The 23972-nt window shown below is 43.6% G+C and overlaps 4 protein-coding genes across 4 annotated transcripts; all 4 read left to right on the forward strand.

Annotated features, from left to right (window-relative positions):
• The first annotated feature begins 8061 nt into the window (after positions 1-8061).
• Positions 8062-9696, forward strand: LOC108076928 (lipase 1-like). Its single transcript, XM_017169974.3, has 4 exons — positions 8062-8336; positions 8397-8936; positions 9003-9161; positions 9220-9696. The coding sequence occupies exons 1-4, from the start codon at positions 8082-8084 to the stop codon at positions 9595-9597; spliced, it is 1332 nt and encodes a 443-aa protein (XP_017025463.1). The 5' UTR covers positions 8062-8081; the 3' UTR covers positions 9598-9696.
• A 614-nt stretch (positions 9697-10310) lies between these two features.
• On the forward strand, positions 10311-11379 carry LOC108077300 (accessory gland protein Acp36DE-like). Its single transcript, XM_017170581.2, has 3 exons — positions 10311-10460; positions 10522-11001; positions 11068-11379. Exons 1-3 carry the CDS (start codon positions 10398-10400, stop codon positions 11323-11325), a joined length of 801 nt encoding a protein of 266 aa, XP_017026070.1. The 5' UTR covers positions 10311-10397; the 3' UTR covers positions 11326-11379.
• A 539-nt stretch (positions 11380-11918) lies between these two features.
• On the forward strand, positions 11919-16674 carry LOC108077299 (accessory gland protein Acp36DE-like). The gene is made up of 5 exons (XM_017170580.3): positions 11919-12073; positions 12137-15253; positions 15381-15920; positions 15983-16141; positions 16199-16674. The coding sequence occupies exons 1-5, from the start codon at positions 11981-11983 to the stop codon at positions 16583-16585; spliced, it is 4296 nt and encodes a 1431-aa protein (XP_017026069.2). The 5' UTR covers positions 11919-11980; the 3' UTR covers positions 16586-16674.
• A 1646-nt stretch (positions 16675-18320) lies between these two features.
• Positions 18321-21055, forward strand: dbf (doublefault). Its single transcript, XM_017169948.3, has 2 exons — positions 18321-19972; positions 20057-21055. The coding sequence occupies exons 1-2, from the start codon at positions 18733-18735 to the stop codon at positions 20842-20844; spliced, it is 2028 nt and encodes a 675-aa protein (XP_017025437.1). The 5' UTR covers positions 18321-18732; the 3' UTR covers positions 20845-21055.
• The last annotated feature ends 2917 nt before the right edge of the window (positions 21056-23972 follow it).

Below are 23972 nucleotides of genomic sequence, written 5' to 3' on the forward strand. Positions count from 1 at the left end.
ACTCTCAGTGTTACCACCACGGCTAATGTGTTCAAAGCCCTTGAATCCATTCGAGGACCCATCCATATCCTATTCCGCACTGCCGGCCAAATCAAAGCGTACTCCTATTAATCCGATTTGGCATGGCCACTTCCTAGAAATGTTTGCCGGCTTAATTGGAAAATTAAATTTTTAACTCAGTTTTGTGTGTGGAGTGGCCCGTGTCCACTCGGCAAACATTTGAATCGTTGGCCGGCCCTTTCAGTCAGCCGAATCCACGTCATCGCATTCTTTTTTCGCAATTGATTGGCAAAAATTGATTTCAGCTTCTGCATAAAATATCTGGCGCTCTCCTTTATTTGCAGCAACTGCTGTCACGGGCAACGACGGCTGACAGGCTGACAAAGCGGCGCGGATGGCAAGGAATTGGGCTGGAATCTGCTTCCCTGCCGGATTCGGCTCCGGACTCCGATAGGCCTGATGTGCGCTGGCCAACGTTTCGACATTTGACAAATAACTTAATTCGGCGTTGTCACCACATGTTGGCAATGCCAGCCCAGACGAGGCAGCTCAAGGGAGCACCAGGAAGGAGGACGAGAGGTGGTGGTCCTGGCAACTTGACATCCCCTGGCATGTGGGCGCCAGTGGGCGGAAATGGATGTGGCTCTGCACAAGTCAGTTGGCAGCATGTTGAAGTTGAAGCCTCGGTTTCATGCTCGACAGGCGTGAACTCCAAGGGGCAGTCAGAGCCATCGGGACGGAGCCTTTAAAATTAAGCTGCGAGCTGGGTCAATTTATCAATATAACACCGAAGCGTAGGCCCAGTAAGGTGGAAAGATGTCAAGCTTCGATTTAATCGGTGTGGTTACAGTGTCTGAGAAGTGTTTTATTATTCTCTGGGTTCTCTCAGGGGTCCCTTAATGGTGTTTCAAAGGTTGGAAACTATTTTATTTAAAAATCTATAATAATAATAATATAAAATAGGAATAACTAACATATTATATTAAAGAAAACTAAACTAGACTAGACTAGACACCAAACCGTTGCCCTTTTGACCCACTTTTTGAAATCCAAAACTTAAGTTTTCTGTGGAGTTGCCCAATTTACCAGTCTCACCTTTAATGGGAGGCGGTTCCTTTAGGTCCCGACGCGTGCCTCGACAATTAGCCCCTCTACTCAATACCTTGGCGTGATTATGCTGCCAACTGCCAATCAGAGGACAATCAACAGGCCTAAAGTGTGTTGCAACTTGCAGTTGGCGGTTAGCAGAGGTCCCAGGCCGATTGGCCAACAATGAAAACGAGACCAATCAATTGACCCGCTGAGCCCTTGGCAGCAGCTCTCAGCTGAGACAATGGGAGCACAGCTTCAGCTTGTAGCCTTAAATGCCCAAAGCCACAAACTAAATACACTGGGGAAAAGTAGGTACTACTCCATTTATTTGGTTCACTTATCCTGAAGTTGTTGGCCCAAAAAACTAGAGCAATCGCATTGAAGTGTATCTCGACACGAAGCTCGTTAGCAGCAGCCGGCCGCCTGCCTGGAGATTATGATCAGCATTGTCTGCCATAGTCGTGGACTCACATTAGTTGCAGCAGTTGCTCAGGGGGCCTATAGTGCCCCCCGAACCAATCCCCACCCCTCCTATGTAACGCACGTGACTTTTAATCACGCGCGCATAAAATTTCATGCGAAATCTTTGTCTTGGCCGAAAGGAGTTTGGCTTCTAGACGAGCTTTTGGCTCATTAAGACTCAGAAGGCTCACAAAAATAAAAGTGCGTGGAGCCTAAGTGAAAAAGTGGCGTGAGAAGGTCAGCCTTTTGGAACTTTACGACTTGGAAAAGTTTTTGGCCCAGCGCCAGCGACTCCCTTTTATTGCCAGTCAAAGGAGCAACTTCCCTTTGGAGTCAAGTCCTGGGCCGAGGGTCCTGCACTCTGGCCGACGGTGATGGTGGCCAGACTTGATTCGGAGCCAATTACAATTCGTTTTTTAGCTGTCAGAGCCGCACTCAAGTCCAACGCCCACTGGCAGCCGTTATAAAGGGGGATCCCGCCCCCGGCTTGTCTGCGTTTTGTAATTACTTTTGTGCACGTGCCACAGTACATGGATCCGGGACCAGCCTCCGGAATTTATTTCTGCAGTGCGACAAGTTCAGGGTCAGCGACTGTGAATCAGAAACAGAAAGGCCTTTTGCCGCAATTCAATATTTAAATTTTTTGTAGGAAATAGCAAATGTGGAGTAAAATTTAATTAATTTTAATATTTAATGGGATTTAAATAGTTGATTTAACCAAGCGAGCGAGCAGCCTGGCCATAAATTCTCTTCGCAGTTCGATTCCCATTCCCCTTGCACGCGATGATGGGCTTGTTGATTTCTGTCGATAAAAATATGATGCTCTTTCCATTAATTACGCCATTATTTGCGTATTGTCAGGGGCCTGGTCCCGACTCCGGCCATATCTGGAGGCGGAGAATCCTGGCCGGCCATCAATAAAATGAACGAGTGATAAAGGATTACAGCCTGACAGCAGCGATGGCCGCGGAATTGATTAATTTATGGAAATCGAGAAGACTTTCGGCACTGGTCAACAGAACTCGGCCGGAATTCCCTCTTACGTTGGAATTAACGCCAATTGAAAGGCATCCCTGCTGGCGAGTGTCACTTTTGAGCCCTGTAAAAGATGCATCGTTATTTAATTTAATATGATTCGTAAACTGAAGCCGTAAATTAATTGAATTAAGCCCATTTAATGAAAACTTGTTTTACCGACTAATTGCACACAGAGCGGAGCGGGAAAGAATGAAATTTCAGTTAAGGACATTTGATTTGACTTTGATTTGGGGGAGGAAAATCATTGGGGATGGGGAAATATCTTAATGTCTTGATGTCTGATGGAAATTAGTCAACTAAAGTTTCGATTTTCAAAATAAAAGTGTGTAAGAAGTGTCTTATTTACAAGGGGACTTAACTATTCACATCTCCCGCTGTCAGAACCAAGTAAACCTCTTATCAAATACCTTAAGGTACTACATATAATCCAGGAGCTTAGCCTTAACCCATTGCCTGACCAATCATGAAGTAATATCCATAAAATACCCACACTTTGTTCGTTTCATTATCAATATCCCTGCTGGTGCTGAAAGCAGAAAAATAAATGTAATATGCGCTGTAGTTCTTTTCATTACGATAATGAAATATATCAAGAGCAGTTTATGGGGATTACTTACTTAAATGTGAGAGGCGCATGCAAAGAGCAGAGTCCGGAGTGAAAACACGGCGTAAATTCCACAGGAAAAGGACATGCGTGAAAATATAATCGGCGAGGCGAAAGCCGCAACTACAACACGGAGCTGTAACGTTGAGCACGCCAAGGCAGGGGCATAATTATGGCATTATCACACTCACACACGCGGAACTAACGATAATCAATTGAGAAATGTTTATAATGAAGTGGAGCTGCCAAAAGGGTTTTGGCCCAAACCACAGCTAGTTATGCACTGGAAATATGTAAATGGAAAATGCCATGAAGAAATAAATTCGTTATCTTTGAGGACTTTTATAAATACATTCAATAGATACTTTTTAAAATCTTTTTTTTTAAATAAACTTCTTTATATATTTGTTTATTAAAAAAAGATCAAAGATCAAAGATCAAGTAAATTAAACAGGCTTGTTGTTAAAAATTCGATGAAAATTCCTCCTATTTCATACTTTCTCCAACTTTCGTTCAGTGCACTTTCAGCGTTATTGTGAGTAGCCAGGCGCTAAGCACTTCATTTCTCTTGCCACGCCCCCTTTTCCTTGGCCATTTTCACAACTTCGTGGTTCGCGGCGGGGCGTGTCAGGGCAAAAACGCCTAGCCAGCAATCTACCGATAGCGTGTGTGCCCGCCAAACGCTCATTGAGCTGCCCAGCAACCCACCGGGCCAACGAGCCACTAACCATCTCATCATCCCTTTTCCCTTTTTCCCTGATAAATGCGCTAAGTATACGTTGGCCAGAGAGATAAACATGGCCAACACAGGCATGCACACACTCTCACACGCCGCAGACCACAGAGTGTATTAAGTGTGTGCCAGAGAGTGTGTGGCCCATTCATGACAACGTCCATCATAATTCATTGGGTATCGAGTTGGGCTCCTAGGTTGGGAATGGGTGGGACATGGCCTGGGACCGGACCGGACTGCATTGTAATGGAATTAGCATACACAAGACAAAGTTGCCAGTCGCGCATTCAGCGATAATTGAGTTTAGAAATGGGAGTACAGAGGGGTAGCTACACTGGGAATTAGGAAAGGGAATTTAAAATAAGATAATTAGGTATCTTCTTTGGCTAAAAAAACCGAAATATTATTTATCAAGAAGTCTTTTATATTTAAAACTGAATTAGAAGTAATTTAATCATTTAATTATTTACCACAATTATATTTACTATCATTCACTTTCCTCCTATTGATATTTTTTCATTGATATTTATTAAATACTTAAAAAAAATAACTAAATTTTTTCTCTGTCATTAAACTCTTTAAATAAAGTGCCAAAGCAGGGCATTGAAATGCAAATGCAGTCAGTCAGTCAGAAGGACTGACAGGAAACGTGGCGCAGCTTCGTTGGCTCAGCTCAGGGTTAAATGCAGCCCAGGTTAACCCATGATGACACTGCCGCCGAAACAAAGACACGCCTGCGGGCGCCAGCGATGAGATCCAGGGAACCTGGAACCTGGGACCACAAGCCAGGAGCCGCACAAATGCAACCGCTGCCGCATCTAATTTATGCCAAGAGCAATCGCAACCGGCAACTGCAACTGCAACAGCGAGTTAAATGCCAATGCCGCCTTATAAACGAGGTGAACTTTTCATGCTGCCCCCCTGAAGTTCAGAGGGCAATAAACTGCCATGGTTGTTTATTGTTTAGTTGGTCTAACAAATGAGTTCAGCGGAAGTTTAAGCCTGAATGGGAGCTTAAAGAAGAGCTCTTTGCAAAATAAATATTTTTAATGGTTAAATGGATTAAAAAGGAAATAAATTCGAGTATATTTCTGTTTAAATTAGTTCTATTTAATGACCAAATAAAAAATAAAATTTTGTATCATTATTATCTTAAAAAATTTTATAAGAATTCCGTAAAGTTAATACTTGAAGAAGTTTGCACTAGGAGTTTCCTTTTTTGATAACCTTACCTTAGTTAAATTGAATGTTTATGATTCAATTGCCCATTGAAGGGATATAAAAACCTCGCTTCCCCGAAGTTAGCTTCCTTTCTTGTGATTACAAAAATGTTCTATGACCCCCTTATTTTTCCCCTAGAGCTTAAAGTTAATCCATTTCTTGTACGCTTTTTCCCACCCTACGGGTTTCAACTGATCTCTTTCCAATTGTCCTGCTCTTTTTGCTGCATCTCCTCTGTCCTTTTAGGACTCTAAAGACCAGCGCGAATTCAAAGCGTTTTCACCGACTGTTTTGGACAAAGCGTTTTGTTGGAGAAACTCCACCGATGCCCCCCCTGGCAAGTGTCACTTAAAGGCATATCGTTGTGTTTTTTCTGGCCCCAAGTTCTTTTTACCAAAACTGCAATTCGAGCAATGCAGGCAACTTTTCCCTTTTTTTGTCCTGCCAAAACACTCTGCTTTCTTTCAGTCCCAGTTCCAGCTGAAGTCCCTCCTCCCTGCGCTTTCAATTTGTGTGTACATAAATTTCGAAATGGACTTCTCGTGTTTGGGGCCCCGACAGCAAAAAATGTACAGAAAATAGCGAAAGAAAAAAGAAATAACACCAGAAAAATAAATAAAAATGGAGGGGACGCTCTGCTCCCTGAGAAGAAATGGTGGATGGGTGGTTGGGTGATCGGGTAGATGGCGTGCGGAAACAAGTGGCCATGACTGCAGAAACGGCAACAACGACAGCTGGAGATAGTGTGGCGCGAGGCAGCTGCATAAATAACGCAACAAAGACCCTGGACAAACGCCAATCGAGGAGAAGAGTCGCGTTCTGGGCCCAAAATGTCCGTTACCAAAGTCTCAAAGTGCATAAATTGTGCCAAGGAATTTGAATATATTTCAAGAATTACGAAATTCTGATAATGTGGGACACGTTCTGGGCGTTCATTCCGCTTGCATTCGTGCAGCTTAAAGCGTTTGACCAAAGGTCCAAGTTGAAGCTATTCCCTTTGATTGTGTGGCGATTTGCTCGGCCAATGGAGCATGAAATTACAGAGGGAGTGGAGTGCCAGTGAGAGTGAGGGCATGTGTGCTTGTGTGAACATGTAAATGCTCACATAACCATACAGAAAACAAGGCACTGAAAAAAAATTAAGATAGCTAGCTAAAGTTAGAGAGTCTCATTCAACAGTTGTGAGGTTTTTGAAATAACAAAAATCTGAAGAGATTTTTAATAGTATTTATAAGTGCCTTAAACTAAGCTCTGGAATTTATTATACTTTCTTTGGCGTTTTAATAAATAAAATATATTCCTCAGCAATAAAATATTACATTTATTAGTAGCAAGTAAATATATTAATAATAATTTTATTGACAAATCTTTGGATTTCCAAATTTCGCTTCCTTTAAAGTTCTTCTTTTTAGCTTCATGTAAGTTTTTCTTGCAGTTTTTCCCAAAGTGCAGGAAAAGGTCAAACGTTAAAGTCTTTATAAACTCTAGACTTTATTGCGTTCTGCTCGACTGGGAAAGGGCCTCTGGTCTCCGACTTGGCTCCGCTCGTAGAAGAAACAGATACACTCAAAAGTCGCACCAATCGAGATTGACTGGGAAGCCGGAAGGCGTTCATTGGGCGTGACACCAGAGCAGAACTTTGACGGTCACGAGGGAATGGAATGCCATAAATACTAATCAAATAAAGAGCAATCATATCGATTCGATTTACACCGTTCAATTACTAATTGAAAGAAGCACTCGTCAAGTCAGAACTCAAAAAGGGTACAATCGCCCAGAAACGAAACCTCACAGCAACATATGCTCATATGGCTGCTTGGGGGGGCTAGGACTCCGGTGTCATCATTACCATGACTGGGATTACGATTACTGTCATCGTCGTGTCATCACACACACACAAACCCACGAGGCGTCTTTATGGCTTTTGGCGCTGAAATGATAAGAAAAGTTTTTGCTCAACGCTTTGCCGGGGCTTATGTCCATGCTGGAAACATATGGCATATTGCCAGGCGAAACATTTAATGGTCTGCAAAATGGCCGGGGCCGGGACATTAAAAGTTGCTTAACCTTCATTAGGCGCCCGATTCCGATGCCGACTGTCAGGGAGACAGGACGAAATTTAATATGTGTCAAGTCCTGTCGGCGGGGGGCTTAATATCCCATTTGTGCAGGGCCGCTGCGCTGCATCCTAATGATATGCTTGAAAGAATGGCAAATCACCACAGTTGGCAGCCAAAAGAGCGGCATCCGGTGGAGCTTTAATCAGCGAAAGGAGTGCCAATGAGGAGAAGTAGGCAGAGCGGCAGTGCCAGTGGCCGTGGAGCACAATTTCCAGCTTGTTTCACGCCACAATGAGCCGGGTGCCACCAGAGAGGCGCTAATGCGGCGACATGGCATTATCCTTGTTCCTTTTTTCACACGGAGTCTTGCTCCTGCGGCTGCACTCTGCCTGCTTATTTTGATAATCAAATTTGCGCAAACAGGCGAACAAGGAGAAAGGACGAAACAAGGGCCAGGGATAATAAGGGGTGAGCTCGGTGCACTCTTACAATTAGATTGGCAAAACTTTAAGTTTCTCTGCAGTGCTTCCGGAAGTTTTATGGAAGCGAAGGTCTTTAAGTTGCTCCTCCCTCTATTGGCTAACCAAAAAACTATATTTTTAGTACCCTGTTCTAAATAAAGTTTTATTTTATTAAAGTAATATTAGAATTATTTTTAGATGTGTTTTTAACAGTATCTTCTTTTGTATCCTAGGAATTATCTTTAAAAAAACTTAGTTATAATCTAAGAAAAACGTTTAAAAACCTGTTTCGCCTAATGTACCTTGCATAATACGCTTAGCAAATCCAGAATGTGGCTAATTAATCGGTCATTAAGAGTCGAAACTATAAAAGGAGACCTCTGCGATCCAGGCAAGACGTTGGCCACATAATGCTTATTATTTCACCGCTGCTTGTATTTCTGGTGCTCGGCACTGCTGTGCCCAGTGCTTGGAGCAAACTCCATTTTAAATTTCGCGGTTTACCCTACTTTGATTCATTACCCGTGCTTAAATCACGACACCACTCGATGGCTTTATGTTGCAATTCGCCCGCGCCGCGTCAAGTGATCGATCCAATGATCAGTCAACGTCAACCACTGTATTTTACTGAAACAGACATCGAGGTCGACGCCAAGCTGAGCACGGTGAGTAATTAAATAATTCATTAATATAGTATTCAGATCCGTAAATAAGAGCACTGCTAGGTGGAGTTAATTTTGAAGTACGGCTTTCCGGCTGAGACACATTACGTCGACACAACTGACGGCTACAAGCTCTGTATGCATCGAATTCCAAGGCAAGGAGCCCGGCCCGTTCTCCTTGTCCACGGACTGATGTCCAGCTCAGCCTCCTGGGTACAGCTCGGACCGAACAGCGGCCTGGCCTACCTCCTCTATCTCAAGGGCTACGACGTCTGGATGCTCAATACCAGGGGCAACATCTACTCGCGCGATCACGTGAACAGAAACCTGCCCGACTCGCAATACTGGGACTTCTCGTACCACGAGATCGGGACCTACGATCTGCCGGCTTCCGTGGATGCAATCATCGATAAAACAGGGCAGCAACAGATTCAGTACATCGGGCACTCGCAGGGTTCTACGGCCTTTTTTGTGATGTGCAGCGAGAGGGCGGAGTACGCCAAAAAGGTGAGCCTCATGCAGTCGCTGTCCCCAACGGTCTACCTGAGAGAAAACCGCAGTCCAGTGCTCAAATTCCTGGGTCTCTTCAGGGGTGGGTTTACGGTGAGTTATTGGGTGGCGGAATTCTGAAAATGGGGAAATAATCTGGAGTGTTATCCCATATTGTAGATGCTGATCCAACTTCTGGGAGGCTTCCAGGTCTCGCTGCATACGCCGCTTATCCAACAATTTAATAAGCACATCTGCTCGTTGTCCGAAAGTACCAGTCGCATTTGTGCCATCTTTGAATATATAATTTGTGGCTTTAACTGGCACGGCTTCAATCAGGTTAGATTTTTGTCACAGCTCCGAGGTGGATGAGTCCATTCAATCGAATCTCTTGCAGACCCTTGTCCCAATTATAGTGGGCCACTCCTCGCAGGGCGCCTCCGCCAAGCAGATCCTCCATTATGCCCAGCAGCAGGGCCAGATGGCGTTCCAGCGCTATGACTACGGCGGCGTCTTAAATCTCCTCCGCTACAAATCCCTTTTACCGCCCTTGTACAACCTATCGCTGGCGCAAAGCAATGTCCACCTGTACTACGGCGCCGGCGACTGGCTGGGATCTAGTAAAGATGCCTCCCAGCTGCAGAATTTCCTGCCCAATTGTATCGGGAACACCAAGATAGCGTCCGATAGCTTCTCCCACTTCGACTTCACGATCTCCATGGACGTCCGTACCCTCGTCTACGATCAGGTCATTAACCAGTGCGAACGCTACTAGTTGTAAGAATACTTACTTTACTTGCACTACTAAGACTTTGAATCTAATTGCTTCTGATGAGCAACATTAATAAATCAATACATTAATTCGCTAAATAAATTATGCAATAATGTCTTTGAAATATAGAAGGTAAAAAAAATCTATTATTATTTGCAGTGTAACTTTAAATAATTTATTTCTGTCTTTAAGAATCTGAATGTTTTCATAAAGTTTCGCTGTAAAATTTTTAGGGATTTAAAATCGTTAAACTTTTTCAGTATTGAAAATTAACAGATATTATGAAGCTTTTTTTTAGAAACTAAAACAGGAACTTGTCTGATAGGCTTGGGCTTCTCAAACACTGTTCTATAATGTCCAAAGTTTGGTTTACTATTTTAATAAATTCTAAAGAGTTAGAGTTTACCCACGACCTTTTTTCGTCATTTTTAAAATACCATTGATAAATTTCCAATAAAAATGTCTAGTATCATTTTCGGAACCCAGAGGCAGTTGACTCAATTTCTATGTGCAGCGGCGGAAGAGTTACTTCCATTAAGCTTGTGTTTAAATAAAAGAGTTTGCTTTGGGCTCCTTTATTTGTATATACATATGTTTAAGGAAGTGTCTGACATTCAGAATTTATTTCAAGGTTGTATGATCTTAACCCCTGGCAATTACTGCGATAATCAATACCAAAATGATTATCTACGGGCTAGCACTCTCATTTAGGCATTAATTTTTTAATTTCGCGGTATTTCTGTTTGTGGCCTATATAAAGAGTCCACGTAGATCAGTTCCCCCAAAGTAATATTTTTGCCAAGATGAAAATAGTTGCTCTTCCTGCTCTCTTTACGCTCTTGGCGATTGGTGCCGTGGCAGCCGAGGTTCATAACCGGTCTAAATATCTGCTGTATCTAATTTACATCCGGTGTTTTTTTTTAACAGTATTCCGACGATGATTTCCTGGGTTACTTAGATTTGTTTAGAAGCCAACACAACCAGAATAATGACCAGAATAATGCACCACCCGTGGCCAAGTCTCAGGAACAGGACTCCTCTGAAGAGGGTTCGTCTTCGGCTGAAAATGAAGTTGTCCCCAAAAACATTATTCGTCCTTGCCTCACTCAGAAACCTGTCGCACGTCCAAGTCTAACTCCTAGCCGAATTTCTGGTGCTCGCTTAAGTTTGATACAACTGTTAATTCGGGCTCAGTTTCTGCTGCGGAAAGAATTACGAAAGGCCAAGCAACAGCAATTCGCCCAGAAGAAGTTAGTTTCGGACCTTGAAAGTTTTATTAGGATTCAATCCCTGCTGAGGACAGTAACACAAAGGATCGAATCTGCGATGCAGGTAAAATTACACAGGTTGAGAGCAGAACAAGCTCAGAGACTGGATGAAGAAACAACACCGATCGCACAGACACCTGTAAGCTAGATCCGTTAAATAACTTTATAAATTAACCTGTTTATATTTTTACTATCCCCATTGCAGTCGCAGTCGGCATCGAAGTCACAGCCGCTGATACAGCCGAAAACGCTATCGCAATCGCAAGTGCCATCGCAATCACAGTCACAATCGCAGCCAAAGTCGCTTGAGGAGTGGGAGTCGTTCATTCAGTCACTGCCACAGTCCGAGTCGCAGGCCTTTTATGAGTCGCAGTTGGGGAGGCAGTTCCTGTCGTATTTGCAGCAGTCAAAGTTGCTGGCGGAGTTGCAGCAGTTATTGTCGGGGTCGCAATCCAACAATTAAGGAGCTTGATTGATTTAATAAAAACATGTTAAGGACATTAATCTATAAACTGAATCTATGAAACCCGCTTATCAAATGTGGGCATCCTTAATCAGGATAGAACGGTAGCCCACATTCCCTACTCGAGAGCCAATGGAATGAGCAGAAGTGGGGCGGATGGTGGAGCTAATTGTTTGTTGGATAGAAATTATAATTATATAAATTATAATACTTTCTAAACCCAGGGATATAATTTAAATGTAAGGTGATTGAATATTACCTCTTTTATTTTGTTAATAAGGCAATAAAAGAGTCTTACTTGGATTTCAAACGTTAATAATCCTTGGAAATTGTTAAATTTTTTCAGTCAGGATCTTCTTTCATATTGTAAAGTATTTGTATTAAAAATATTGGTATTTGTATTTATCAGCGATATATGGCTATATTGTACATAATATATTGGATATATTGTACATAAGTATCCCCATTCTCAAGGCTGTTGCGTAATCTTTGTGCTAATTATTCCGCTTATGATGCAACGCTTGCATATTGATAGCATTATCCTCGCCTAGGAATTCCCATTTAAAGCATGATCTTTCTAATTTCACAGTAAATTTGTGTCGAACCTATATAAGAAGCTGCAATGATTCGCCCCAAAAGTTAGTGTAATATCAAAATGAGAATCGTCACATGTTTGACGCTTCTCACGCTCCTTGCTTTTGGAGCTGTAGCAGACAACGAATACCTTGGATTATTAAATGGAAAATTGGTAAGAGTAGAAGACTTTCAGATCAGAAACAGTCATCGATATACTATGTTGATTTCAAATCAGGAATTTGGAAACGCACCGCTGGATCTGGAACCTGCCAATAAGCAGTCGCAGGTGCCTTCGTTATGGGAATTAAAAAACCAACTGGAGTTACAATTCCAATCAGAGTCAAAAACAAGACAGGTCGAATTTATTCCGGTACAGCTAGAATCGCTGGCTATTAAACCGCAACTAGAGACAAGACCTCAGTACGTGTTGGCTACCTCCACTAACGAGCCAGATGTCAATCTTTCCACCGATATATCTGCTCAATTACTAAATGTGGTCCAATTCCAAACGAAGTCTCCCATATGGATTATCCGTGTTCCGCCAAGCCAGTCGCCATTGTACCTGGTCTTAGTTCCCCAAAATAATAATCTAACCCAAAGCTTGGCCCAACAACTCATAGCTCAGCAAGAGTCCCGAAATCTAGAGGAAGATCGCTTAACTCTATCATCTTACACTCTCGCACAGTTGGAGTCTCAAATTCAAAATGTGGCTGCCCAAATACGTGATCTTCAGTCTGCCTCACAGACAGAAGAATATCAGTCAGAGTCTCAGTCTCAGTCACAAAATCAAACAACACAGAACTCACTGGAATTGCTTGGCTCTCAATCACAGTCTCAGTCACAAAACCTATCTGTAGAGAGCTCAGCTCAATTAATTGACTCTCAATCACAGTCTCAATCACAAAATCGAACTTCACAGAACTTACTGGAATTGCTTCGCTCTCAATCACAGTCTCAGTCTCAAAACCAATCTGTAGAGAGCTCAAACCAATTAATTGACTCTCAGTCACAGTCTCAATTACAAAATCAAACTGTGCAGAACTCACTGGAATTGCTCGGCTCTCAGTCACAGCCTCAGTCGCAAAACCAAACTGTACAGAACTCACTGGAATTACTGTCACAATCTCAATCACAAAACCAAACTATACAGAGGTCAACCCAATTAATTGACTCTCAATCACAGTCTCAACTACAAAATCAAAGTGTACAGAACTCACTGGAATCGCTCGAATCTCAGTCACAGTCACAAAACCAATCTGAGGAGAGCTCAGCCCAATTATTTGGCTCTCAATCACAGTCTCAGTCACAAAACCAATCTGTAAAGAGCTCAGACCAATTAATTGACTCCCAATCACAGTCTCAGTCGCAAAACCAAACTTTACAGAACTCACTGGAATTACTTGGCTCTCAATCTCAGTCACAGTCTCAAAACCAATCTGAGGAGAGCTTAGCCCAATTACTTGGCTCTCAATCACAGTCTCAGTCACAAAACCAATCTGAGGAGAGCTTTGCCCAATTACTTGGCTCTCAATCACAGTCTCAATCACAAAACCAATCTGTAGAGAGCTCAGCTCCATTACTTGGCTCCCAATCACAGTCTCAATCACAATATCAAACTGTACAGAATTCACTGGAATTGCTTGGCTCTCAGTCACAGTCTCAGTCACAAAACCAATCTTTACAGAACTCACTGGAATTACTTGGCTCTCAATCACAGTCTCAATCACAAAACCAATCTGAGGAGAGCTCAGCTCAATTACTTGGCTCCCAATCACAGTCTCAGTCGCAAAACCAAACTGTACAGAATTCACTGGAATTACTTGGCTCTCAATCACAGTCTCAGTCACAAAACCAATCTGTAGAGAGCTCAGCTCAATTACTTGGCTCTCAATCACAGTCCCAATCACAAAACCAATCTGTAGAGAGCTCAGCTCAATTACTTGGCTCCCAATCACAGTCTCAATCACAAAATCAAACTGTACAGAATTCACTGGAATTGCTTGGCTCTCAGTCACAGTCTCAGTCGCAAAACCAAACTGCACAGAATTCACTGGAATTACTTGGCTCTCAATCACAGTCTCAGTCACAAAACCAATCTGTAGAGAGCTCAGCTCAATTACTTGGCTCTCAATTACAGTCTCAATCACAAAACCAATCTGTAGAGAGCTCAGCTCCATTACTTGGCTCCCAATCACAGTCTCAATCACAATATCAAACTGTACAGAATTCACTGGAATTGCTTGGCTCTCAGTCACAGTCTCAGTCACAATACCAATCTTTACAGAACTCACTGGAATTACTTGGCTCTCAATCACAGTCTCAATCACAAAACCAATCTGAGGAGAGCTCAGCTCAATTACTTGGCTCCCAACCACAGTCTCAATCACAAAATCAAACTGTACAGAATTCACTGGAATTGCTTGGCTCTCAGTCACAGTCTCAGTCGCAAAACCAATCTTTACAAAACTCACTGGAATTACTTGGCTCTCAATCTCAGTCACAGTCACAAAACCAATCTGAGGAGAGCTTAGCCCAATTACTTGGCTCTCAATCACAGTCTCAGTCACAAAACCAATCTGTAGAGAGCTCAGCTCAATTACTTGGCTCCCAATCACAGTCTCAATCACAAAATCAAACTTTACAGAATTCACTGGAATTACTTGGCTCTCAATCACAGTCTCAGTCGCAAAACCAAACTGTACAGAATTCACTGGAATTACTTGGCTCTCAATCACAGTCTCAGTCACAAAACCAATCTGTAGAGAGCTCAGCTCAATTACTTGGCTCTCAATCACAGTCCCAATCACAAAACCAATCTGTAGAGAGCTCAGCTCAATTACTTGGCTCCCAATCACAGTCTCAATCACAAAATCAAACTGTACAGAATTCACTGGAATTGCTTGGCTCTCAGTCACAGTCTCAGTCACAAAACCAATCTGTAGAGAGCTCAGCTCAATTACTTGGCTCCCAATCACAGTCTCAATCACAAAATCAAACTTTACAGAATTCACTGGAATTACTTGGCTCTCAATCACAGTCTCAGTCACAAAATCAAACTGTACAGAGCTTACTCGAATTACTTGGCTCTCAATCACAGTCTCAGTCGCAAAATCAAACTGTCCAGAGCTCAGCCCAATTACTTGGCTCTCAATCACAGTCTCAATTACAAAATCAATCTGAACAGGGCCCAGCGCAAATAATTCTCTCTCAGTCACAGTCGCAGACCCAAACGAGTATCAATAATATAAACAACACAGTAAACATAAATAATTATATCAATCAGACAATAATAAATAATCCCCCGCCCTTCTTTACGTTAAGCGACATTGAAGACGATTCCAAGCTTCAAACGGTAAGTAATATCCTCTTATCTGGAGTATGCACATACACTTCCGGCAGTTTCAGGATGCATCCCTCCCTTTTATTAAAATATACATATATTCAATATATAATCTTCAAAATTTGTCAAATCCAAACAGTTCGGCTTGATCGAGAAGTACGGGTACCCATCAGAGACCCGCTGCCTTTACACTGAAGACGACTACAAGATCTGCCTGCACCGTATTCCCCGGCCCGGAGCTACACCCGTGCTCCTCGTTCATGGCTTGATGTCGAGCTCGGTCTCTTGGGTGCAATACGGTCCGTCGAATGGCCTGGCCTACATCCTGTACCGGAAGGGCTACGACGTTTGGATGCTCAACACCAGGGGTAATATTTACTCCCGGGAGCACAAGGTCAAGAACTTGAAGCCGCGGCAGTACTGGGACTTCTCTTTCCACGAGATTGGCAAGTACGATTTGCCGCCTGCAATCGACTTGATCCTGCAGGTCACGAACCAGCAAAAGCTCCAGTATATCGGTCACTCCCTGGGTTCCACCGTTTTCTTCGTTATGTGCAGTGAGAGACCCGAGTACGCCACGAAGGTGAACCTAATGCAATCCCTTGCGCCAACGGTGTACCTGCAGGATACCCGCAGTCCAGTGTTAAAGTTCCTGGGAATGTTCAAGGGCAAGTTTTCGGTGAGTATTTTAAGTATTCTAATTTCTCATTCACTTTATTGAATATCATATCTACATTACAGATGCTCGTTAACCTTTTGGGCGGCTACGAGATCTCATCGAACACGAGACTCATCAAGCAATTCCGAGATCACATTTGCACCACCTCGGAGCTGGCCAGTCGCATCTGCGCCATCTTTGACTTCGTGCTCTGTGGCTTCGACTGGAAGAGCTTCAATGAGGTAGGTCTCTTGGCTCTGCACAGTTTTGGAATTGCCTATTGACGGACTCCTTTGCAGACCCTCACCCCCATCGTGGCGGCTCATGCCTCTCAGGGCGCCTCCGCCAAGGAGATTTACCACTACGCACAGATGCATGGCAATCATAACTTCCAACTCTTTGACCACGGCCGCCTTCTGAATCGCATCCGGTACAATGATCACGAACCGCCCAGGTACAACCTATCGCTGGCGGTTACCAAGGTCGTTCTTCACCACAGCGCTGGCGACTGGCTGGGTGTCAACTCTGATGTGGACCATCTAAAGCAAATGCTGCCAAACCTCGTCGACAGCAGGAAGGTCCAGAACGAGAGCTTCGCGCACTATGACTTTACGATCTCGAAGGATGTGCGCCCGCTGGTCTATGACAGCGTTCTCGGTCATCTTAATAATCATCGTTACCCTTAAAAATAGGTTCTTAGTTATGTCACTAAGAATATGATATTAACCAAATAAATAAGGAAACAAATAGCTTTCCGTTGCTGTCAGGACTATAATTCAGTCTCTATATTATTACTTTTGCTATAAAAAAAAAGAAAGAAAAAATGCCACCATGTAAGAAGCATTGCTCGATTTTTGCACCCACTGATAATGAAGGTCCCTCTGGGGATCTGCAATTTAGCATTACTCACCCACCGAGCGAGAGACAAGAGAAATCAATGCTCACGAACTGCGCCAAAAAATTTGCATATCCCTGGCCCCGAAGCGCTTCCATAAATTTCACATCCTGAACGCATATTTACACGCCGCGAGGCCAAGTTTCCAAATTAAGTTTGCAATCGAAATGAGGCGAAAGGAAGCCGGGAGGACCAAGGCCTTAAATTGCTCACGTGTGTGACACATTTCTTTCTTTCGCCGGAGCGGAGCAGTCACGACGACAATGGCCAACAAGCGGAAGCGGAAACGCGAAATGTGAAAAATGCGCAGAGCAAACAAAACGTGGTTGGGGGTGGTAAGTAGAGGACAAATGGGGAAACGGGAAGGTGGAACGTGTCGTTTAACAGCTCCACGTACGTAGCCCGCGAGGCACATGCCACCCACTGCAGCCTCCTCACTGGAGGTGACGTCTTCGCTTTTTTCAAGCCAAGTTAGAAGATGGAAGTATTTTTTTCATTTTAGATATATTTAAAACAATTGTTTATATTTAAATTATAAATTATTGTTGAAGTTGAAGTAGAAGTCCCGGTTTAAATTCTTATCAAGAAGTAAATGGTTATGAAACTGCAACTACTGAATAACAGATTTCTTATAATTGATATAATATATAAAAACCTAAGATTCCATTATAATAGTATGTACATATGTTCATATAGCTGCCATCACTGCTTCTCCTCGCATGGTAGGCCCTTCTGGACGAGGAACGGATTCCGATTCCCCTGTCGCGAGCCCGGCGTACGTGTGTTATTTAATGCTTATCTTTATCCTTTTCCCATTAGTGTTATTGATGTTGGCAGCGGCGGGGCTCGTTGTCAACCTGCTCTCAAAAAACTTCCCACAGGTGCGGCCTCTCTCCACGTCCCTCCGATAAACTTGGCCTCCGGCTAAGCGCTGACAATTGATGCCAAGGATACTCCAGCCAAATCACGCGCTAAACATTATTTTAATGTCCCAAGGCATCACATATGGATGTATATATTGGAGTCCCTGCCTCTGTCTCTGCTCCTTGCCTCCTTGTTTCTGGTTTCGCAGGGACTCTTTAAAGCCCTGCCAGCTCGGTTCTGTTTCTCGTTTCTCGGAATTTGCGTGTGCGTCAAGAGGTCCCTTGGGATGAGCTGGCACTCTGCTTCCTGACACCAATTCATTGGGTCCCACGCATCAAGCCGGGTCGCATCCTTGAAGGATTTAGGCCTGAAATTGAATGAGAATTCTGGTTAAGTACAGGGCCAGATGGCTTGGCAACAAATCGAAGCCGGAAAGCTGTGCCCTGGAAAATGTATTGGTCTGCTTTAAAGCGACATGTAGAAGAATGAATGAATTTCTTTGTATAAAAAATAAAAAAACATATAAATAAAACAAGTTTGAAAAAGGAAACCCACAGTTCTGCAACACTTTTTGTTACAATTATCAGGAAGGGTAAAATGCAGTCCTGTTAATCTTCAATTTTTTAAAACTCAGGTAGCTTTGACATTTCCATCACCAACAAAGGTCGTGCGGCAGCAATTGTGTTCTGTTATGTAGTTTTCGACTGGTGGATAAACCTTTCACACATTTTCAACACCAATCCCAACAAATTCAAATGTTTCGCCAACATTTCGTATTCAAATAGAAGCACAAAACAATTAAGAAGCGGTCGAGGAATTTCGCAAGGCCCCAAGTGTAGTTGAAACCCCTTCTGACAGCACCCGAGTTCTGTATTTTCTATAGAAAAGCGACCAAGGCCCAAGTAGCAAGAGCCCCGAGTGAAAACTTATTCAAAGAGACCATCGAAGGCGGACCAGATGCGCCAGCCAAGACCTCCGCTCCAAAGTCCAGCCGAGCCGACAAACTAAAATCCTCCCTTCAGCCGGAGATCCCATAAACGAGAAACCCAACCGTAGAACCAAGTATCCAAGGTGATGTGGTACCAAAAATATACAATGAGCCCGCAGCGACGTGTGCCTGTGGTGCACCATCAGATCGCAATGCAGTGCGCCCGGAGCATTATGCGCGTGGCCTCTGCCGTGCCCCAGCCGCCGTCCTGCTACCCGTCCGGCCATGTGCCCATCCTGGTGGAGCTGCGCCGCACGGACGAGACCACTGTTTACCGCTATCAGGTGAACGTGCCGCCCTGGGGCTGGGCGCTGGAGCAGGAGCCGTGGTGGTCATCGGACTTTGGCAGCACCTCTGACACCGATCTTCAGGTACTGATGCTTCCCGATTTAATGGACTCGCTGGTCCCAAAGCTGCCGGATATACCGCCCTGTCCCATGCACGGACATTTTGGTCTGGATGCGATTCCAGTGCCGGCACAGCCCTTGGTAATGAGCCAGTCCTTCGTTCATGTGGTCCACTCAGCGGATTCTCCGTTCGTCCCGGCCATCATATCCACATGCAGTGCCCCAGCCGTGGCTGGCAGAGTCGCTGACCCCATTCTGGAGCACTTTGAGGACACACTATACGGGAAGCAGCTGCCCTACTCTAACACCTGGCTGCCGGTGGAACAGGAAGCAGCCATACAGTCAGCCACGGATTCAGCTTCAGCTTCATGTTCTACTCCTGCTTCATCTCCCATCTCAGAGTCGCAGCGGCGTTCCCGGAATGTGCCATCGCTGCCCCGCCGCTTTCCACAACTGCTTCTTCTGGACGAAAATGACGAATACGTGGTCTCCAAGGAGGAGCGTCGAACTAACGGGCGTAGGCCGGAGGCGGGAGGAACTCGAAGCGAGTGGGCTAGAATCCCCGAACTGTGTCTGGACAGCAACGGGGAGTATGTGCCAAACCAGCTGCTCCAGCGTCCGCTCTACGGCTACCGGTCAGGAAGCAGGGTGCAGCCAGCAGTGGAGCAGCATCCCAAGCAGCAGCAGCCGAAGGTTCATCTTCCTAACGGACTTAATGGCCTAAAAGGCCGCAACGGTTTTAAGGGCCTCAACGGCTTCCCGCCCCACCTCAATGGCCACCACAAGAACGGCTACAAGGCCGCTGACCAGTGCATGGCCTATACAGATCGGGACAAAGTGATGCGTCTGCGCTTCCAGGAGCACGTCGAAAGCCGGTCGGATCAGGTGCCGGACCGACGCGAGAAGGTCGACCAGAGTATGCAGCGACTGATGGCTATAATGCCAACGGAGCCCAAGGAGCCGCTGCCGAGTGTCACAGGTGAGATGTGCCAGAGATTTTTATTGAGAAAAATAATTGTTAAAAGGGAATCTAAATAAATATCATTCTCTATTCATTTTACAGATGTTGTTGTGCCGACGGAGGCGCTGCCGCAGCCCCACAGCTATCGGGAGCCGCAGACGTTCTTCCGCTGGAACTACTGCACTCTGTGTCACACGGCCATGCGGACGGTGCGCAACTCCGTTGACCATTACACGTCACGGGCTCACGAACGCAGGGTCAGCACCTTTCTGGGCCGCCTGCGTTTCGAGAAGAATCTGGGCACGGGCTCGGCCCTTGTGGATATCCTGGCCCTGCCGGATCAAGTGCTCCGCTATTTGCACAAAGACCGACCCTCGGACTTGTACTGCGACCTATGCGACCTTCGGCTCACCTCAATTATCCATGCCGAGCAGCACTTTTATGGTCGCCGCCACCGCCAGATGGAGCGCCAGATGAGTGAGCCGAACGGCTTAAAGAGCCACTGGACTCGCAAGGACACCAAGCTACTGATGTGCGAGCTGTGCGACGTGAGCATCACCTCCGAGTCCCAGATGGCCATGCACATCTCAGGTGTCCGCCACCGGAAGCGTGCCCACATAGCACGCGTCCGTGGCGTCTTCGGCCTGGGTCCGGTCCCCGTCAATGGCAGCCACATGTTCGAGATCAACACCAACGGCACCCTGGCCCCGCTTCGTCCGCAGGGCATGCTCCCCGTTCCCGGTTCAATCCAGTTCCGCCCTTGGGGTGATCCCAGTGCCGCCTACTATTGTGAGGCCTGCAACGTGACCCTGAACCATCTGAAGTCCGTGAAGCAGCACGAGAATGGACGCATGCACCAGCGCAACCTGCTGCGTCTGCCCCCGCAGTGACCAGAAGCGAGGATGATCGGAATGGATGCCATAAAGGGAGGGGATAGTAGGGAAGGCAAAGTGCAGTTCGATTTAACCACCAAAGTCCGGATCGAAGAAGCCGGTCCGCGTTGCAGTGCTGCGTGTTAATTGCAATTTATTTTTGATCTATCTAGCTTTTTTTATAAGTTTTATAATAGTAGTAAATAAATATCTCCCTAAAATCCCAAAACGTAGAGTAAAATGTGCATTATTTATTACGTAAATATTAGTTTGGCTTGGCTTTGAAAGCTTCATTTCGTTTTACAAAATAAACTCGAGTTTAAACATAAATTTTATAAGGTTTTCAAACTTTTAAAACTAAATTAAGTATAATTTCCTACACAGCTACAGAGCTATTTGTTTTTTAGACTTGCAGATGTTTAAAAATACTTATTTCTCACTTAAAAATTATTCTTAAATTTTGCTTTCTGGGAAAATGATGCTTGCAATATGTTGCCTACTTTCGGGGATAATTCATAAATGTATACCAGCAACATGTTGCTGCAACAAAGTGCACTGCAGCCGAATCAGAAATCCACATTTCCTGCTGGGGTGAGAAACTATCAACTCATCCGGGCTTAATTAATGATGCAATTCTCTCGCCGCCACTGTCTGGAATCCCTGCTTTTAATTGCTCGCCTGCTTATGCATCGGCACGCTTTCCCCTGGTCGCCAGACGAAAGTGGCATAAAATCTGATGCCACTGCAGACGACAATGGTGGCCGTAAAAAGGAGTTATATCGAAGAGAGACCGCCACTGCCAGTCGGCGGGAGTCTAGACAAAACATGGCGCTAAATAAATAAATAATGTCAGCTAAAAAACCAACACCTACCGCCGCCGACATTGACACAGCCACAAAAACGGGCACAGAAACTTGGGAGGTAGAATATTTATGGCCAATTTTTTTGTCTCCCAGCTATGTTACTTTGTTTGGGTTTGGCAGAGCAAGGTCAATACCGTGGTGATCACACACCCTAGCACAGAGCTACGGTTACGGATATCTCCTACCCCTTCGGCCTGGTCTGGTCGCCGGTTCGCCGGCAGACAGCAGAAGCTTCAAACATGTTTTCGCATAAATTAAACTTCTTATCTGACTGTAAAACATTTGACGCCATTTCTGGTATTGTTCATGTCGCATTTTCCACACTTTTCACTGCGGAAATGTGCATATGAGTAGGGGTAGGAAAAATACATATAAATATGGGCGGGAAATTGACATTTTTATCGATGATGAAGTTAATGATATTGCCATTGTCCGAATGGATGTTCGCTTTGCATTTATCTGGCTCGATGACAGTCGTGAGCAGATGAACTGCAGCTGAATAAAAATACATTTTCAAGTCTTTTCATATAATGTAAATAATTTTAAAAAATATATAGATATTTAAAGAATTATAATTGCCAGTTAAAGCGAAAGAAATATTTTCAAAAGTTCATACTTTTCCTTTTTCCGGTAAGATAAGTAAATTGAATTTAAAATCAAAACGTTATAGAAAAAATATCCCGTTAATGTTATTTTTTATGGCCTTTGATTGCTCTTTATAATGGCTTTTAAAAATGCATTATCGTTTCTCCAGGTCTGACATGTATCTGTTTTTTCACATATTTATATTAGCTGCACTCCAGACCCTCTGAAAATTGCGTTGAGTTCGTGTACAACTGTGTAAACAAATTAATTATGCAACTTTGTGGGTGAGCAAACTGAGCCAGCCCCCGCTCTCGCTCAATAAAATATCCTTTCAACATATTTCAGCATAAACATTCGCCATTTCCTGCCACTCGCACTCACATGCCCCTCTGGGCCTGCCTCAATCGCTCAGGCATAAGGAAATTTATGCGTGGCGAGGCCAAAACCAAAACCAAAACCGAAACCAAAACACATTCTCCAGGGCAAACTCTCGACTCTGGCGACTAATTTGCATTCGTATGGCCCCCAGATAGAGTGCGGCGCAAAGATACGGATACACACGGGTCGAGATACAACTGCAGGCTGCATCTGTGCAATTAACATAATTTTGGCAAAATGCTCACTTGGACAAAATGCCGAGGTAGTTTAACTTATTTGCATATTAAATAATGTGTCTAAGTCTCAGAAATGGAAATGGAATTATCATATATGACTATATCTTTAAGTAATTGTTAGGCTAGTTTTGGTTCTTAAAACTCTTTTAGATAATTCTAATATTTAAATGAAAAAAAAACTAACTTTGACAAGCCAAAGTTTATATACTATTGCAGTTTGAAATTTAATCTGCTAAATGCTAAATGAAAATGTTTGCAAATTACAAAAATTGTATTCCTATTAATTTATTTTTAATAAATTAGAATTTAAATTGCAAATCGGTGTATACATGCTTTTCAGCGATCTTCAGCTTTTTAAGCACCTTATGTCATCTAGATTAGCTTTCTTCGATATTTATCAATATATTTTTTGTATAACTTTTTGAACAAATCAAAGCCTAAAAACCTAAAGTTTAAAGCTTTTCTATGATAGTTTTTCAAGTTTATCAAAATCTGCCTACTGAATCTAAAATTTTAAGAAATCAAAATCACTGCTTTGCAAACTTCAGACTAAGATTATAATACCTAACAAAGGTCTAAAAACGGCAAACAAATATATATATCCTGAATACAGAAGCTGATTACTTTACAACCCTAATTTAAATATAAAAAATTTATAATAAAACAATAATAAAAAATCTTTATCTTCTCATAGACATGCTTTACAGATCATATAAAATGTAATGCTATGGACATATTACAATATGCCCGTTTCAAATATTTGCCTATACGTTATGTGGTCGTTTACTTGTCACAAACTAATAAACTTTTTATATGCCACAGTCACCGTGTATATTTTTTTTCTGCCGCTTACTGTTTTTATAGCACTTATTACAGGTCGGTCGATGTTATGTCAAAACTAGACTCACATTTCTCAAAGGGTGTGTGTTGGGGATCAGCGCAAAAGGTTCAAAGCGTGTGAAGTGCTTATTGTTTGGCTGTCTCTGCCGAATTATATAAAATGCTTTTAATGTTTTTAATTGTTACGTGTTTTGCGTACATTGTGTGTCACAAAAAACAATAGAAAGAAAAAGAAGCAAGTATA

The sequence above is a fragment of the Drosophila kikkawai genome, chromosome 2L, assembly GCF_030179895.1.
Source record: "Drosophila kikkawai strain 14028-0561.14 chromosome 2L, DkikHiC1v2, whole genome shotgun sequence".
Taxonomy (NCBI): Eukaryota; Metazoa; Arthropoda; class Insecta; order Diptera; family Drosophilidae; genus Drosophila; species Drosophila kikkawai.